At 35.5% G+C, this 17,222-nt stretch overlaps 1 protein-coding gene across 1 annotated transcript; it reads left to right on the forward strand.

Moving 5' to 3' along the window:
* Positions 1-16,002: 16,002 nt before the first annotated feature.
* On the forward strand, positions 16,003-16,956 carry LOC124250975 (olfactory receptor 6C2). The gene has a single exon (XM_046683350.1). The coding sequence runs from the start codon at positions 16,006-16,008 to the stop codon at positions 16,954-16,956; it is 951 nt and encodes a 316-aa protein (XP_046539306.1). The 5' UTR covers positions 16,003-16,005.
* Positions 16,957-17,222: the final 266 nt, after the last annotated feature.

Consider the following 17,222-nt stretch of genomic DNA (forward strand, 5'->3'; position numbering starts at 1 on the left):
AACTAGGCTACACGGTACTAACCTTGTGGGACCACCCTTGTATATGGGGTCCATCATTGACCAAAACTTCATTATGTGGCTCATGACTGTATGTAGATTTCAAATACAAATATGAAAATACTCTTGAATTCATGAATTATGAAGGAAATGCAAACTAAAACCTCAGTGAGATACCACTATATGCCTATCAGAAGGACTGAAAAAATACTGATAGATCTAAATACTTATAAAGATGTGAAGCTACTGAAACTCCAATACATTGCTAGTGAGAATGCAAAATTAATTTTGGAAACCATCTGGCAGTTTCTTACAAAATTAAACATACATTTACCTTATGAGCTAGCAACCCAACTCTTTCCCTAAAAGAAATAAATACGTACGTTTCCTCCAAAACATGTATGTGGGTGTTCATGACAACTTGATTCATAATCAACAAAAGTTGGAAACAATATAAACCTTCTTCAACTGTTAAGTGGATAAACAAACTCTGGTACGTGCATATATTGGAATACTACTCATCAAAATAAAGGAAGAAATTATTGATTCATGTAACAACAACGATGGGTCTTAAATGGATTTTACTAAGTAAAAAGTCAAATTTCAAAGACTATAGATTTTGTGGCCCATCCCTATGCAAAGTCATGCTTTTGTTTCCTACGAGAGATACAGGGCATAATACGCTATTTTGGTAAATGCTCCACATGGACTAGTAATGGAATGTATATCTTTTGTTTCATTTAATTATATGTAAAATGAATAATTTACTACACAGAAAAGTTCTTTAGTAGCTTACTTAATTTGCTGTTTAGCCAACTATTAAGAGAGCTGCAGTAAAACTTCCTGTTAAAGTTGTGGAATGATCTATTTCTCCTTTTAATTCTATCAACTCTTGCTTTTTGTTTATATAAAGTATGTATGTGGATGCAAAGACACACAGAATTTAACGTGCTTCTCATAGATTTGCTTCAATCATCATTATATCATTTTCTTCTTTATTTCTAGTAATGGTTCTTATCTTAAAGTCAACTTTTACCTTACTGTACTTAGGTAAGTTTCAGTTAGTGCATTATCACATTTTTCATTCTTTTAATTATGTTTTTTCTGTGTACTTTTGTTTTGTAGATGCTTCATTTATGTAGCTTTTAACATTTTTAAATCATTCTGTCTGAAATCCTTTTTCTTTTATCCTGAGGATTTAATCCATTAAAATTTAATGTAATTACTCATTTGAATGTAATTATATTTACCATCTTAATAATTGTTTTGTATACACCCATGTGATATATATCCCCTTTCCATCTTTGTGGCTTTCATTTTAATTATTTTCATTATTAAAAGTTATTTTTATTGTTCCATTTTTTCATTCATTGCTTATTAGTTATATTTTTCTATTAATGTAATGATTACATAAACTTTACAGTTTGTATCCTTGTATTACTGTACTTTAATATGAATTATTACTTTCATCCTTGCTCCAAGATGATAGAACTACACGATACACTAACTACTTTACATTATCTTCTGTCTTTTTCATTTTATGGACATTCATTTTACTTCCACACAATTTTCAATTATATAGTATGATATTATTAATATTTTAACAATTATTCATATATGTATATCCACATATGTATCCTTTCCATTCCTTTGTGAGTTTTATGTTTCCGTCTTTCCTTAAAGAATCATTTTCATCTGCTCTAAAGTCCTTTAAAATACACACACACACATTTAAGTAAATGTGCTGGCAGTGAATTATCTCAGTTCCTTTTTCTCCAAGAATGTATTTCATTTTTCTTAAAAAAGTATTTTTAAGAGATATTCTGCTGGATTTAGATTTCCTCATTGGCAGTTCTTTTCTTATAGCATTATTCTATGGCCCCCATCACTTTTGTTCTAAAGTCAACAATTAGTATTTATTTTTGTTTTTTCTATAGTAATGCAGCCTTTGTCTTTTCTGATTTTAAGATACCCTTTTTAGTTTGGCTTTTCAACAAGTTGATTATGATATACTTAGGTTTGTTTTCCTTTGTAATTATCCTCTCTTTTTCCCCTTAACTAGTGCTGCAGAAAAATACATTTATCTCATTTATCTTTTTAATCCAGTGACTAGGCGTTTATGGTTATCTTTCTACTAAGGGTGCATCATAATGAGGGTTTAGAGTTTAGGCAAAGTGATCATTTAAGTCTTCCATTTAGAACAAATTCAAATAATTATTCCATGACCTTTTGTATCCATTAAAATTGAAGACACTGGCTTGTATGGTCTACTTTTATGATCGCTTATGTTACTCTATGTCTCCATACACATTTTACAAATTGACTGTCAAGTGCATACTTCTCTCTGGCACATCAGGATTCTCCTCTTTTTCTTTTAGGTGTACATGCATATACACTAAACACACTGCAAGTGAACAGATTAACTCATATTAACCAATGACTTAGATTCCAACACATTCAATAACATGGGCTATTTCAACTTCATATAAAGGGATTAACAGTTGAAGATGAAATAAAATGCGTTATGAAGTGACATAATGAGTTTTCCCCTATGTTTCAAGTAAATCGTTATTTACTTGTATAGGGAAATCATCAGTAGCTCTTGGAATGTAAGTGTAATATGGGGGGCTTAACTGAATCTCCTGCCCTTCTTGCCTGTAATCATTTACATGAGTGAGGACCTCTTGTATTCTGGAGTTGTATTCTATAAAATAAGACCAAATGAGGTATTCAGGAATTTATTATGTTACAACTTAAAATATTACTGTATCAAATGAGATAAAGTATCACTGAGCATTAAACATTTATTTATGTAGATTTATTATATATTCAATGAAAACAAAGGAGGTAAAAGAAATATGGGGACAGTTTGCAATGGAACAATGTCAGAAGTAAGCGTACATCAGAGTAAACTATAAATCTGTTTAAAGTTCACATTCCAGCATCCTTACTATCAGATATAAAAATGGTAATTCAATTTCTTTCCTTCCATATCCGCTTTATCTGATTCCTCCTCATATCACTATTTTATTTCCTATAAACTGGGCCTTCCTGTGACTAGAATTTTCTCAATGAGGAAATGTCTTATAGTTCACCATGTTTACCAAACTAAAAGCACTCAGTATGTCCTTGATGACATGAAAATCAAGCGAGTATTTTGTGCATTTTGCTTCTTAGAGTATTCTGTTTCTCAAAAAATATTGCCTTAAGATTTTGCCTATGTCTAAGTCGTCTCTGGAATCAATCGTTGGTATCTTAATTCTAAATATTCTGAAAGATATCATGCTTTATGTGAAATTAAAATCTCAATCACCATATGCTTTGGTGTCACATATTGAAAGTGGACAATATGTCCTTTCTTATGTGTGTTCAGTTAGAAATCAAAACTAGCGTTTTCTTTCCTTAAAAAACACATTTAAAAATTCATAGTAAATGGAAATTTAATTACCATAAAAATCAATAAAAGAGAAAGAGACAACTATACGGTTATAAATATAGAAGAGCTATCCCAGAAATAGGCATAATAAACACCATTTTTTCTGTAATGCATTGATAAGAATTAAAGTAATTCTCTGTACTAGTGCTCAGTTTGTGTTAAAATAGTCATTCTTATAAATACATGAGACAAAAACAAATAGTTCTGTGGAAGTTTTAAGTAGGAAAAGTTTTGACCCAGTAATTTCATTTGTGGAAAGCTACATTCAAAATGTAATAGGACAATAATATCAACATGTATATATGTGACTATTCATTCTAATATTTTATATAATTGGGGAAAATTTTAATGAGTCATATTGCCAACAAACAAAAATTTGATCATGGTACATTCATACATTGACATACTATTCAGCCATTAAAAGTGATGATGTAAATATGTATGCTGGTGTTGAATGCCTAAGTATTGCTTAGTGACAAAGGAAATTTTCCAAAATAAGAGACACATCTAAAGTATGTGTATGGATTTCAACTAAAATTTTGGAAAATAGATATAATAAAAATACTGGAAAAAAAACCCAAAGCTGGTGAACCTACGTTAATAACACAGCCAAGTATCCCTTAATTCAAGTGAAGAAAAAATTCCTGGGAATAAAGACAAAGTTTTCATAAGGACAAAGTTTTTTCAGCTAATATAATTATAAATTCATATGTCTTTAACAGCAGAGAAACAAAATACACATAGCAAAATCACTATAAATTTCAAGAGAAATAGACAAATCCAAGTGGAATATTTTAACAAACTAGTCTCAGCAACTGATAAAGAAGATAGACAATAACAAACGTGTGAAGATATAAAACGTAACTTTAAGGATAAAAAGCTTGGCAAGTATACCACTTTGAACTCATTGATATATATAAAATACTGATTCCAACTACTCTAGAATGCGTATTGCATGCAAGTACTTACAAAATATTGGCTGAAAATAGCCAGATGTAAGGTATAAAAAAATTTAAGATTTACAAAAGAATGAAATTACCCAGAGTATAAATTCTGACCAGAATGGATATAAATGAAAACATTGAAAATCACCATAGATTTGAAAATTATGAAATAGCATCTAAATAAAACATTGCTCAAAGACTAAATCACATCAAATATTGTGAAAAAATGTTTCATATGTCATATAAAGATACGAAGTACCAAATTTGTGAGATAAATAAAAAGTGGTGATTAGCAGTATGTTTGGAGTGAAATCCCATTAGAAGAAATTATAAAATCTTGAAATCGACAACCTGAGCTTTAATCTAAAGAAGTCAGAAAAGGCATGACATTAAACCTAACTAAATTGAAGAGTAAAAATAGTAAATATTAAAGCAGAAATTATAGAAATGGAGAAAAAGCAAATAGAAAGTGAGCAGAAAATAAAGAAGACATAAAAGCCAAAAGAGAATTCTCTAAATGGACCAATGAGATCATTAAATCTCTCTCAACAATGATCAAAAAAAAAAAAAGAAGAGAGGGATCCATAATTACATTAGGAAATAGAGTGCACATTGCTACACATAATATAGACATAAAAGTAAGAAAATGAATTACAATTTTGCCAATACATCAGTAATTAGTGTTGAAATTACTACAAAAATACAATATATCATAACTGGTATAGCAAAAAAATATAAACACTGAATACTCATATATTTATCACAAATTTTGAATCGCCAATTGAAAACCATCTCATAACGAAACTTCCAGAATCTAATGTTTTCAATGAAGTATTTAGCAAATATTGAAGAAAAATTAATACCAGTTCTACACAGACACTTCTAGGGTATAGTTGAAGGAGTACTTACACATTTTTAAAAAATGAGAACAGCATAATCTTGATACAAAACTTGACAATGATATTATAAGGGCCTTCCACGGCTGAACAAAGTCAAATCCACTAGAAAGGGAGCCTGTGAATCTCTTCTACTCTGGTCAGCCTCCCCAGATGCAGAACTGGATGAAGGAGAGCACAAACAAAAACTCAGTGAACTCAGTGGTCCAGTAATTCATCTATTAGAGACAAAGAGGGATTTGATCAGAGAGGGGTAAATAGGAGGTTTCTAAGTTACAGGCAATTTTCTTTTCCTCAACCTAGATTGTGGATACCTCTACTGTTACCACCCAAAGGGGGTCCTCTGCTGGCCACAAGACATGCCAATAGTCAGGAGGCAAGGTGGTAGGAGAGAAAGAACTTTATTACAGTTTGCTAGCAAGAGGGAAGATGGGAGATTCATGTCTAAAATAACCATCTTATAGAACAAAGAATGCAGGCCAGTTATATGCAGGGATAGTGTTTGGGTAGGGACTCCATCTGATCTCTGGGTAGGAAGACATCAGTTCTCAATTCCTGATAATCCTTTGTTTCACTGGATATGCATCAGAGACTGGAACAATGCCCTGTACCCTGCTCTTTCAGTTGTCATTGATGATGGCTGCAAGCATAGGCTCTCTGGTTGGGGTCATCACATTCCTGGAGAATTCAAAGAACAAAATTATCATCTTAAAACAACTAGGAGGTGCCCCAAAATCTGTGGAGCATGTCTGGGCTAGTTAATCAGAGGTCATTCAAAGTTATAATGTGGTTTCTTTTCTACAAATATGGCTTCCCTTATGTCAACTTTGTGTTTAGCCAGTATCACTACAATTATATCATGCATGGTAGATTTTATAAAACACAAAAGTTTTATTTAAAAGTTGTACTATAATACACTTTATGGTATTGCAAATCCCATTTGTGAATCTATAGAAAAATCATTGTAATGTTATATGTTTACAAAATATAACACGTTTTATATGTTATAAATACCATATGTTATTTTTCTTTGGGAAGAAAGGCCCCAGGCCATGGTCCTCAGATTTCAGCTCAGAATAAACTCTCCCAAATTTTCATTTATAGATTGGTTATGGATTATTTTCATTGACAAAATTATTAATTGTGAACCTTCATTTGCCATCAACAAACCATAAACTCCAAAGGCATCTAACACATAATCATAAAAGATTTTTACAGATTTCTAAGCATTCACCTCATCTCCTAGTTCCTGTAATTTTTATTTCTCTTTTTTTGGCCAAACCTAATGTGGGGAATCAGAATTGCCCACACCAAAATGTGTCTCTTTTCCTTCATAGAACAAAAGACAGAAAGAAAACCGTGACCTTCCCTCTAACTCACTAAAGGAAATTTAATGTAAAAGGCCTGTCCCCAGGACAGGCCACCACCATAGATAACTCTGGGTGTGGGTAGACTGTGAGGGTCACTGTTAAGCCCATTCTTATCAAAGTCCGGTTTACCAAACATTTGCTTTCCGTTTCTGTGTGAGTTGCCTTCCTTCCCTTTGAAGTCCCAAACCAGTACCCCCAACACTCTCCTTTGTCTTTGGCTGAAGATGGTATTTTAAGCTGGCAGCTTGGTCATTTTGGCAAGTTACTCAGCTTTCCTGGGTTTCTCCCATGTATACATGTCATAAAGATTTGTTTGATTTTCTCCTGTAGTTCTGTCTCATGTCAATTTACTTCATAGACCTGCCAGAAGGATCTTGAGCAGGTAGAGCAATTCTCTTCCTCCCCTACAGAAACATTTCTAACCAGTCCTCCAAATCTTAGTTTTATGTCTTAAAATAGTCTCAGCTGGGTTCCTTTTAAACACACATTTCAAAACCTCAAAGGCACATATTTCAAAGCAGGAATCATCAGTGTAACTGCTGTGGGGCCTCCAGGACCAATTGAACTGCCCCCATCTCTTATCAACAGCGTTTAATAATTGTCTTTCAGAAAATCTGCAAAGTCGTGTAGCCAGGACATGTGCAAAAGAAGAAGTCATGACCTGAAACCACCATGGAACCAAAGATCCTCCTTCCCACGGAACCCAAGGACTGCAACACGACTGGAAATTGAACATTGGACTCTTACTAGAAGCAAAGGGTCCCTCATTCAGGAAGATCCAGTGTTCAAATTCCTCCCCCACCTCATCATAAATGTTTAGAACTCTGTCACTAATGTTTAAAACCTTGCCATAAATGCTTGAAGCCCACCAATCAAAACTGTCCCACTAGCATTTCTCTGTGTCAGCCTGTTCTCCCTAACTTCTTAAATTTCACCACAAATCCTGATTCAGGAAGATCTGAGGGCACATGCCCTCTCTTCTCCTTGTAGATCTCTCTCACAGAATAAAGCTGATCTCTTTTCCCAAAGACTGACGTTATAATTAATTGGCTTGTTTATGCACATCGGGCAAGTGAATCCCAATTTTGTGCAGTAATGTTAGATCAATGATTTTAATTAGGTGAAGTATTTTTGAGTCATCCATGTAACCATGGTCTTACTCAGCGTTGACTGTAGACACAACAAACAATGTGTCTGTAGTATATTTTGTTGCTGTTTTTCAAATGTTGACAAATCCTCCTGTGATTAAAAAATATACAAATTCACTCTCAAATATTGTGACCACAGGACCAGGAACATAATTTGTCACCCCAAAATATGCCTCTTTGGCATAAGAATTATTTTAGGCTGATTATCTTTAAAAAATAGACACAGGGAAAGTTCTGAAAACCTAGAATTTACGTATTTGTAAGGGCAATTTAAGTTTTTAAGAGAAATCTGTATTCCTAAGGATGCCCTCCACTCTCACCTAGGAAGCAGAGGAGGACTAACTCTCTCGAAACTCCTATCTGTAGAGAGGGGAATGACTTAAATCTACATAGCAACGTCACCCCCTTTACTGTGCTGACCTCATCTTAAGAACAGAATTTTAAGGTTATTTTTCAGGAGCTGCAGGCCAGCCAGTAGGGTGCACAGAAGAGAAAATTTTGAACAGTTTGATCTGCCAGGGGAAAGTCATCCTGCCAGCACTTCACATGCCAGCCTGCCCTCCTTGATTCCTTCAACCTTACCCTATACCCTGGATCCAGGAGGGACAGACTTGAGAGGACTTCTCCTGTCTCCTTACCAATCAGTTGCATAACACACTTTCTTCCCTCAAAGGCTGGTGTACACAATATCAGCTTCTGTGCACACCGGTGGAGAGAGCCCTTGCTCAATAACAACTCCATTGAATACATAGTAATTTTTCTCAATGTGTATTTTCGTACTAAATAGATATTTAACAAACAATTATGTAATGGGAGATTAGGTAAAGCAAAATATTTTTATTATTAAAGTCTCTTAGCTCAACATCCTTAGAAACTGTAGTAGGTAATTGAATCAGACTGGTGCTTTTTTTCTCATTAGTCAAGTTCACATCTGGCCTCGCTCTGATGTTGTTCTTCTATCTCCCTGTCTCAAAGGACCATGTCCCTGGTGCCTATTTTAGCTGCTTTGCCAAAGTTCATTATGCAAAAGGTTCATTTGTGACATTAGAACCTAGGTCACTAAGGATCCTTTTCTTTATTGATTCAGGTGATCCCAGTCCACCTCCGGAAGACTGAGCAGAAGCATATGAGTATCATTAATTTTGGAGTGGGAAAGCCAATTTCCTTCTCAGAATGATCAAAGCTCTTCCAAAACCCGAGGAAGTTCTTTTGTTCTCCTGCCTAAGGTTAGGTTTTCTTCCTTTCATGACAGAGAACAAAGGAAAATGTTTGCAAAGCTTAAAATGAGAAGATTCTCTAGTGAGTCTCTATATAATATGAAAATGGGAAACTCAAAGAACTAAAAACACTCCAGCAGATTCCTGCAGAGTAAATTCAGGCTGATGGTCCTGTTAGACCACTGCAGCCTCACGTCCCTTAACACAACACAGGTAAACGCAGCAAGGAGCGGCCAGCTGAAACCATGAGAAAGTATCCAAAGAGTAAGTACCACAAAGGTAGATATGAGAATTACTTTCCATTTTGAGAGATGGGAGAAAGAAATATTTGTTGGCACTTTTTCTCTAATGTGGTTAAACTTTTTTCAAATTTTAGTATGAAAAATTGTAGTAGACATGTTAAGCACTACTCAACAGCCCTTTGTAAGACTAAGGTCATGCCTACGGCTATATTTTCACCCTATGTAGTCACCCATGCAGTGTATTTTCAAGAACATATAGATATATACCTTCAAAATCCTTGGATTTTATACTCAAAAAGAATATCACAGTGCTTAAAATGTCAACATTTTATAAATTGTAAATAGTCTTTTATGAGAAAAATTTAAGCAGAAATGATTCCATCCCTCTTAAGCATCTATTAGTTCAATGGACATATTCCATTAATATCTGAATTACTAAATAGAGCAATTCGATGGCTGAGGAGAAAGAGACACTTTTTGTTGTTGTTCATGAAGCACTGCCCAGAATAGCAAGGTTGAGAAAAGGATCTCACTAAGACAGTTTGTACTTGGTGTATGTTCAGAAGAGGAAGTATGAAAAAGGAGATGACAAGGATTTCCATTCTTAGTTACTTCATAGTTTGTTCTACTCATTGCCCTTTTTGTAGGTCTGAAGTAGTTAGGAGAGAATTAATTCTTAGATAAACCAAAATCAAAGGACAAGGCAAAGAATAAGGCATAGTAAACTATTAGTCCACTACTTTACTTGCATGAAAGAGAAACCATTCAGAAATTGATCTCATCTAACAAAGCAAAAAATAGAATTTGCATAGAAAAAGGATTGAGGGATATGGAAAATCTCAGAGAACTTGAAAACAAAGAACTCTATTTTTCTTTTCTTATATAAACTGTTTAGTTGTGTGAGAGGCTCACAAAGAGACTGCTCTTTTCGGGGTGGAAGGATCATCAAAGGAAACAATTTCCATTTTTTATCAATTTCTTGAAAACGTTGAGAGATTCACTGGGAGGTCAGTAGTCGTGATAGGCTATTGCTGTATATTGTAGGCCAGTAGCTGTGTTAGTGTCTTCATCTTAGTTGTACTAGGTTTGAACCATTTCTCTTATTAGAGATTTTCTTTAGATTTCCTGCATAAGTGTCCATTTTCCTGTGATAATCCCTTTATATACGGCCTTGCCATATGTACCTCATGGGATTTTATAAAGCATATGTCCATAGGAAGAGAGGAATTCATTTTTCCAGGCTCAGAGGACTCAGATCATTTGCAGGAAATATTTTAAAGCTAATGGAGGGAAAAGTCATTCATGTAACAAACTATTGGATGTCTCCTGGGGACATACCATTTCATTCAGTGATAGCGAAGTAGCAGGAACCCTAGAGACTGTTTTTTCAGCTAGAACATATTTGCAGAACTACTATTAAAAATAATTAATGCTGGTTAAGGAGTAGTAGTGGTTATTGCCCCATGAATAGAACTAGAGTCTTGTCCTCTGGCTGAGGAATATACATAACAGATGCAGATGATATCAACAATGTAGGGCTCATAATACAGCAAAAAGAACCCAGTTAATATTTTATTCATCCATCATGTGTATCAGAAATTATAACAAGAATACAAGTTAATATTAATAAGGGGCAGCACTGATTGAGAGGGTTGTGTTGATATCAGCAATGATGTAGAGGTTGGGCAACAAACTCTTTAATTGTCCAGGTGGATCTCAAACAGTAATATGCATATTAACTCTTCATCATCATACCAATAATATTCTAATTTTTATTTTTCCACTAGCACCCAACCCCTCTCCTCCACTTCTGGATAAAAGTTTTTAGGTCTCTCTGAGTTCAGGAATCTACATGGTGAAAAGCATCCTCATGCTAATTCAGAGAGTCACCTTCATTAAATTACCTAGTTAAAGACGAGTATTTGTGGAAGAAGGAGGGAAGACATCAAGTAAGTAACTACAGTGACAATTTCTGTGTAAATCAAATGAGTTTTATGATACAGAGCCTAGCCCAGTACTTAGCAAATAATAGACAGTGGACGGAATATTTCCATTAAAAATAGGTTGCCTCAGGGGCCTGCCTGGTCGCATAGCTGTTAAGTTTACAAGCTTTGTTTTGGAGGCCCGGGGTTCATCAGTTTGGACCCCAGACGTAGACCTACATACCACTTATCAAGCCATGCTGTGGCAGGCATCCCACATAGAAAGTAGAGGAAGATGGGCATGGATGTTAACTCAGGGTCGGTCCTCCTCAGCAAAAGAGGAGGATTGGCAGTGGATGTTAGCTCAGGGCTAATCTTCCTCACAAAAAAATTAACGGCTTGTCTCAGATTTTCCTATCAGCAGATGGAAGCAAGTCCTGATATAGAATTAAGTGGATGGGCTCTAATAGGAGGGAAGAGAGAGAGAAGAGTCCAGAGTTGCATCATTGGTTGGGGAGAACGAGCTCAAGAGAATGTCAGAGTGCAGCACTGCACACAATCAAGGCCGAAGCCAGTACACCATGGGGAGTCAGGAAAAGGAGGTTGGGAGCGTAGGCTGGTGAGATGGAGAACAAAGGCTAAGGAGGCAAACTTGACCTTGTCCTAATTTTGCCTACACTGCATTTGTGGAAAGATTTCTGAGCGAATAAGACCCAGATAAATTAGTAGAATGAGAGGAATCTTATCTTAAGAAAAAAGGAGAAGTTATAGTCATTCTTACATAATAAAATATGAGGATAGAAAAGAGTATTAAAAGTGATATTGCATTTCTCAAGAGGAAAAGAGAAAGGAAGCTGGTTAAAATTAGTTTGGATAAAGGATCATGTTAGAAAGTGGAAAAAAATTAACAAGCAAACTATAGGTCAAATAGTTATGTAGGTAAATTTTGTGTTTAAGACACTCAGAACTAACATTTTATTCTTTTTTCCAAATGATATGGCTTCTGTAATGACTGGAGTTGTGATTCACCAACAGTCCGTTCACAAGGGCCTCAGATCTGTGAATGTGGGAATGGAACAGAAAGCTATTTTGCAGTATGTGCCACAGCCTATTAATAATTAAGAATATTGTACTTTATTTGAATGTTGTTGTTGACCCCTGCATAAGTCAGAATTTGTTTTTGGATGTGTCTGATTCCAAACTCCTGAGATTTCCACTGTACCAAAGAATCTCAAGCATGAGCATGCATCCTGGGGGTGATAGAATCACCAGCCTATACCTGGCTCCCCGTTAAGAATCATGACAAAAAACAGCAATCGATTGCTACCATGGTATTTGATTCCACATTGCAAAGTGTGAGTCCAAATGAAAACTAGAATGCTGTGTTATTTTAAATTGATTGGTGGATGAGGAGATGTAGAAATGAGAGTATGGACAAGGCATTGAAAATTTGAATAGCACAGTTTTTAGAGGCTCTATGATGGTTTACAGATACAGAAATGGAATGACATGGTTTTTCCCTTACCAAAAGTTGCTTGGTTGATTTTTCTCTATGCTTAAGTACTTTTTTCTCTAAAAAGATTATTCTTTGAGGTTGGTTCTGGACAGATTAAAAAAACAAAACAAAAACGGACAGCTAAATGAACCTTCTAATGTGTACATTAAGAAAGGGATGGAATTAATACTATGAATATTAAAGGTTATCTCATTAATTAATTTCGGGTTATATTAGCAAATGGACTGGAACTGTCAGCAGGAAATAAACAGGCTTTAGAATACAGGTAGTGAAGTAAATTATTTAACCGAAAAAGAAAGAGATTCCATCTTGGTACAATCTCAGGATTGAGCAGCAATTCTAATCATCCTGATGCTGCAGGCTGAGCCTTTTAGTTATCAGGATTGTCTGAAATTTTCTCTACTTTTTGAAAGATTAAAATCTAAATTGATTTGAAATTCCATATGAGATACATTAAATAATTCATTCAAAAATTATTGAATATGTGCTACTTGTCAGGCAGAGTTTCTGTAGCAAGAAGAGATCTAACAAAGAAAGAACAAATTCCCTGTTTTCAGAGTTTATTTGTTAGTGACCTGAATAATTGAATGATACTAAAAATATTACTATATTCTTGAACTTCTGGATTGTCTCCATATGTAGTATCTATGTGAATTCCTGCTGATTTTAATGAAAACTATACAAACTAATTCCTTGAATAAAGAACATCAGTATTTCTTATCAGAGGAAGGGTGCTGAGGTTGGAAATTGAGGTGGGAAAACTAAAGATAACATGCCACACTCCACCCCCTCTCCTAGAGGAGGAATGAATCTTTAGACACAGGGAAAGTGGTTTCAGTTTTGGAAAAAAGAGAAAGCAGAAAATAAAACAACTTCAGTCTCTAAAAAATATTGTATGGGGAGCACATTCAGGACAATGGGAAAAATGTAAGTACCTAAAAGCAAAGGACTCAAGAAAGTATTGCGGGAAACAAACCAACAAGCAAACAACAGTGGATGGAGAATTATAATATTAAAGGTGAAGCAAAGACTAGTTCAAAGGCCAGAGAAAAAGTCTGGAAAATGAATATTAATAAATATTAGACTTTTCAGCCCTTTTGTGTAAGAATGCACTCAAAATTATAGGCATTTTTGAAACAAATATGAAAATAAGAATGTTGAACCGACTGACCAGAACAGGCATTAAAGAATACAGCTTAGTCTCAGTACATAGACAACTCTGTTTTGTTTCTGCAGTCTACAGTTACATAACACCCTACAGGTGCCAGATATAAGGGAATATAAGGATATATAAAATATAGACTCTAGTTTTAGAAGTTTACAGAAACATAGAGGAGAAACATAAGCCTGCTGAAGTATACAATGTGATATATTCCAAGACAGGGTACGCAACAGGTGCTTGGAAATAACACAGGATCATAATCTCACATACTCTGGGTGGGTCAATGAAGAGTTCCTTGAAGAACTGATACCTAAGGAGAACCTGGAAGGACCGAGAGCCATGAGACAGTCAGAGGATGGGCCCTTGCAGAGGGGATATGTAGAAAATAAGAAGAACTGCTAGCAGTAAATGTTAGTGGAACTTAAGCTATGAGGAAGAAAGGGGAGGAAAGTGATGAGGTGAGGAAATAAGGAAGACCCTGTTCATGAAGGGCCTTGCAAGCCACACCAAGGAGATTAATCTTTACCAAGAAATAGTCAACACTGGAAGAGGAGAAGGCTTGGAGAGGGAGCAAGATTTCACTTTGAGCATACAGCATGTGAAGTGTCTGTGGAGCATCCAACTAGTGGTGTATACTTAGCAACGTTTCTCATTTGCAAAGTTGTGGACTTTGGAATCCTTCACAGAAGTGACAAGCAAATAAATGGCACCGAGTGAAACCATCCTGGGAGAGTATGGACTCAGAAAAATAACAACCAGAAAACAAGAAGGGATAGGCCTCAAGATGGAATATTGGAGAACAGCAGTATTTCATGGATGAACAGAGAATGAGAAGAGAGGGCAGGACACTAAAAAGAGAAATCTAGAGTTAGGAGGAAAATCAGAATGACGGCATGGAATCTATTTGAAGAATGACTGAAATTTAATTTTAAAAAAATGTTATGGGGATGACTATAAAAATTGGCCATTGGTGGGGCCAGCCTGGTGGCACAGCGATTAAGTTAGTGTGCTCCACTTCGGTGGTCTGGGGTTTACCGGTTCAAATTCTGGGCACAGACCTACACACAGCTTATCAAGCCACACTGGGACAGGTGTCCCAGATATAAAATAGAGTAGGATGGGCATAGATGTTAGCTCAGGGACTATCTTACTTAGAAAAAAGAGGAGGATTGGCAGAAGATGTTAGCCCAAGGCTAATCTTCTTCTTCAAAAAAATTGGCCATTGGTTTCAACACTGAAGTTTTCCTAGGTGTTGGAAAGCAGTAGGGGGTTGGAAGTGAAAGTCATATTGCAAAGGCTTAAAGTTAAACTGATAGGGGTAAGATGAGAAGGTGGAAACACTAGTATATTTTCAAAGGAATTAAAAACATAATGAAAAAAGGCACAGCCTGGAAGACTATATTCAGCGGAATTACATGAAGTTTAAGCCTAAATGACTTTGAGAGAAATGGGACCGCAGTCAGTTAACTGAAATGCAATATGAATGTATATTAGGATATTCCTCCTGTAAATATCTTGAGCATAATATTTTTGCACATTATAGATAAAATAGTTGTACATCAAACCATCTATGTATTAAGCATAAGGGATACAAACAGAAAAGGATAAAAAGCCAAAGGAAAATCTCAGGATCCAGTGTTGTGTTTGGTTGTCATTGGTGTTTGTTTGTTTTCCAAGGGAAATGCATCTTGCCCTTAAAAAAAAATGCTTTGACAGCAACAATTGAAAGGAATTCATCCTCTCAGTCACCTGGATATGTCCTATATCTAGGATTTGTCTCAGATAAAGGACGTTTAAGTACACATGAAGCAACATAATTCTTTTTTCCTCAACTTACTTTTAAATCCAATTCATGTAATGAATTACAATCAACTACATTCTTCAATTTTGATGGGGAAAGAATGATCTGAGAAAAAGATGGATTGTTTTACTACAACATGAATGCTGAAGGAATAAAGTACTGCTCATACTTATAAAATTCAGGAAGGCTGTTGGAAAAGTGGCAATATTGATCATGCTGTTAAAAGAGGAAATAAATGTGAACCGGTTTGCTTGGCTTTTCTAGCAATCTCGTGCTACAGAATTTGAATATCTACCTCCTCATAAAATCTCTTAATTTTTCACATGACGACTGAATAGATTTCATAAGGCAGTGATGAGAAACCACACAGTAATAACAACTTTTATCCTGCTGGGACTGACAGAAGACCCACTACTGCAAATCTTGATTTTTATCTTTCTATTTCTCACCTACACGTTGAGTGTAACAGGTAACCTGATTATTATCACCCTCACTCTGGTGGACTCCCATCTTAAAACGCCTATGTACTTGTTCCTCAGAAATTTTTCCTTCTTAGAAGTCTCATTTACCACCGTCTGCATTCCTAGATTTCTGTACAGTATATCAACTGGGGAAAATACCATTACCTATAATGCTTGTGCAAGTCAAATATTTTTTGTCATTTTCTTTGGAGCAACAGAGTTTTTTCTCCTGGCAGCCATGTCCTATGATCGGTACGTTGCTATCTGTAAACCCCTTCATTACATGACCATCATGAACAATAGGGTGTGCACCTTATTCGTTGTCTGCTGTTGGGTCTCTGGCTTGATGATCATTCTCCCACCCCTTAGCTTGGGTCTCCAGCTGGAATTCTGTGACTCCAATGCCATTGACCATTTTGGCTGTGATGCGGCACCCCTCCTAAAGATCTCATGCTCAGACACCTGGGTAATAGAACCAATGATTACCCTCGTGGCTGTATCTGCACTCATCATCACCCTAGAGTGTGTGCTGCTGTCCTGCACATACATCATCCGGACAATCCTGAGATTCCCTTCGGTCCAACAAAGAAGAAAGGCCTTTTCTACCTGCTCATCCCACATGATTGTGGTTTCCATCGCCTATGGAAGCTGCATCTTCATCTATGTCAAGCCCTCGGCAAAGGACCAGGTGGCCATAAATAAAGGTGTTTCAGTGCTCACTACTTCTGTTGCTCCCTTGTTGAACCCCTTCATTTACACCTTAAGGAATAAGCAAGTGAAGCAAGCTTTTTATGACTCTATAAAGAGGATTACATTTCTCTCAAAGAAATCAAAGTTTTGTTAAATCAGAGTAAAATGAGAGAAGAAAGTCCTCTAAATATTTATCTACAGCTTCTAACTTATTTCATTGCTTTGTACCTATAATGTAGTTGATTAATCTGTTCAAAAACATTTAACGCTGACTCTTAATCTCACTTGAATCAAACTCTTTCTTCTTTCTTCAAACCAAATTCACACATGGTGTTTTCCCTCATTGTGAAATATAAAAGTCTCTTCCTCTATAACAAAGTTATCAAAATTAATACCATAAATCTAAGAATCAAATAAAAA

Source organism: Equus quagga, chromosome 1 (genome assembly GCF_021613505.1).
Source record: "Equus quagga isolate Etosha38 chromosome 1, UCLA_HA_Equagga_1.0, whole genome shotgun sequence".
Lineage (NCBI taxonomy): Eukaryota > Metazoa > Chordata > Mammalia > Perissodactyla > Equidae > Equus > Equus quagga.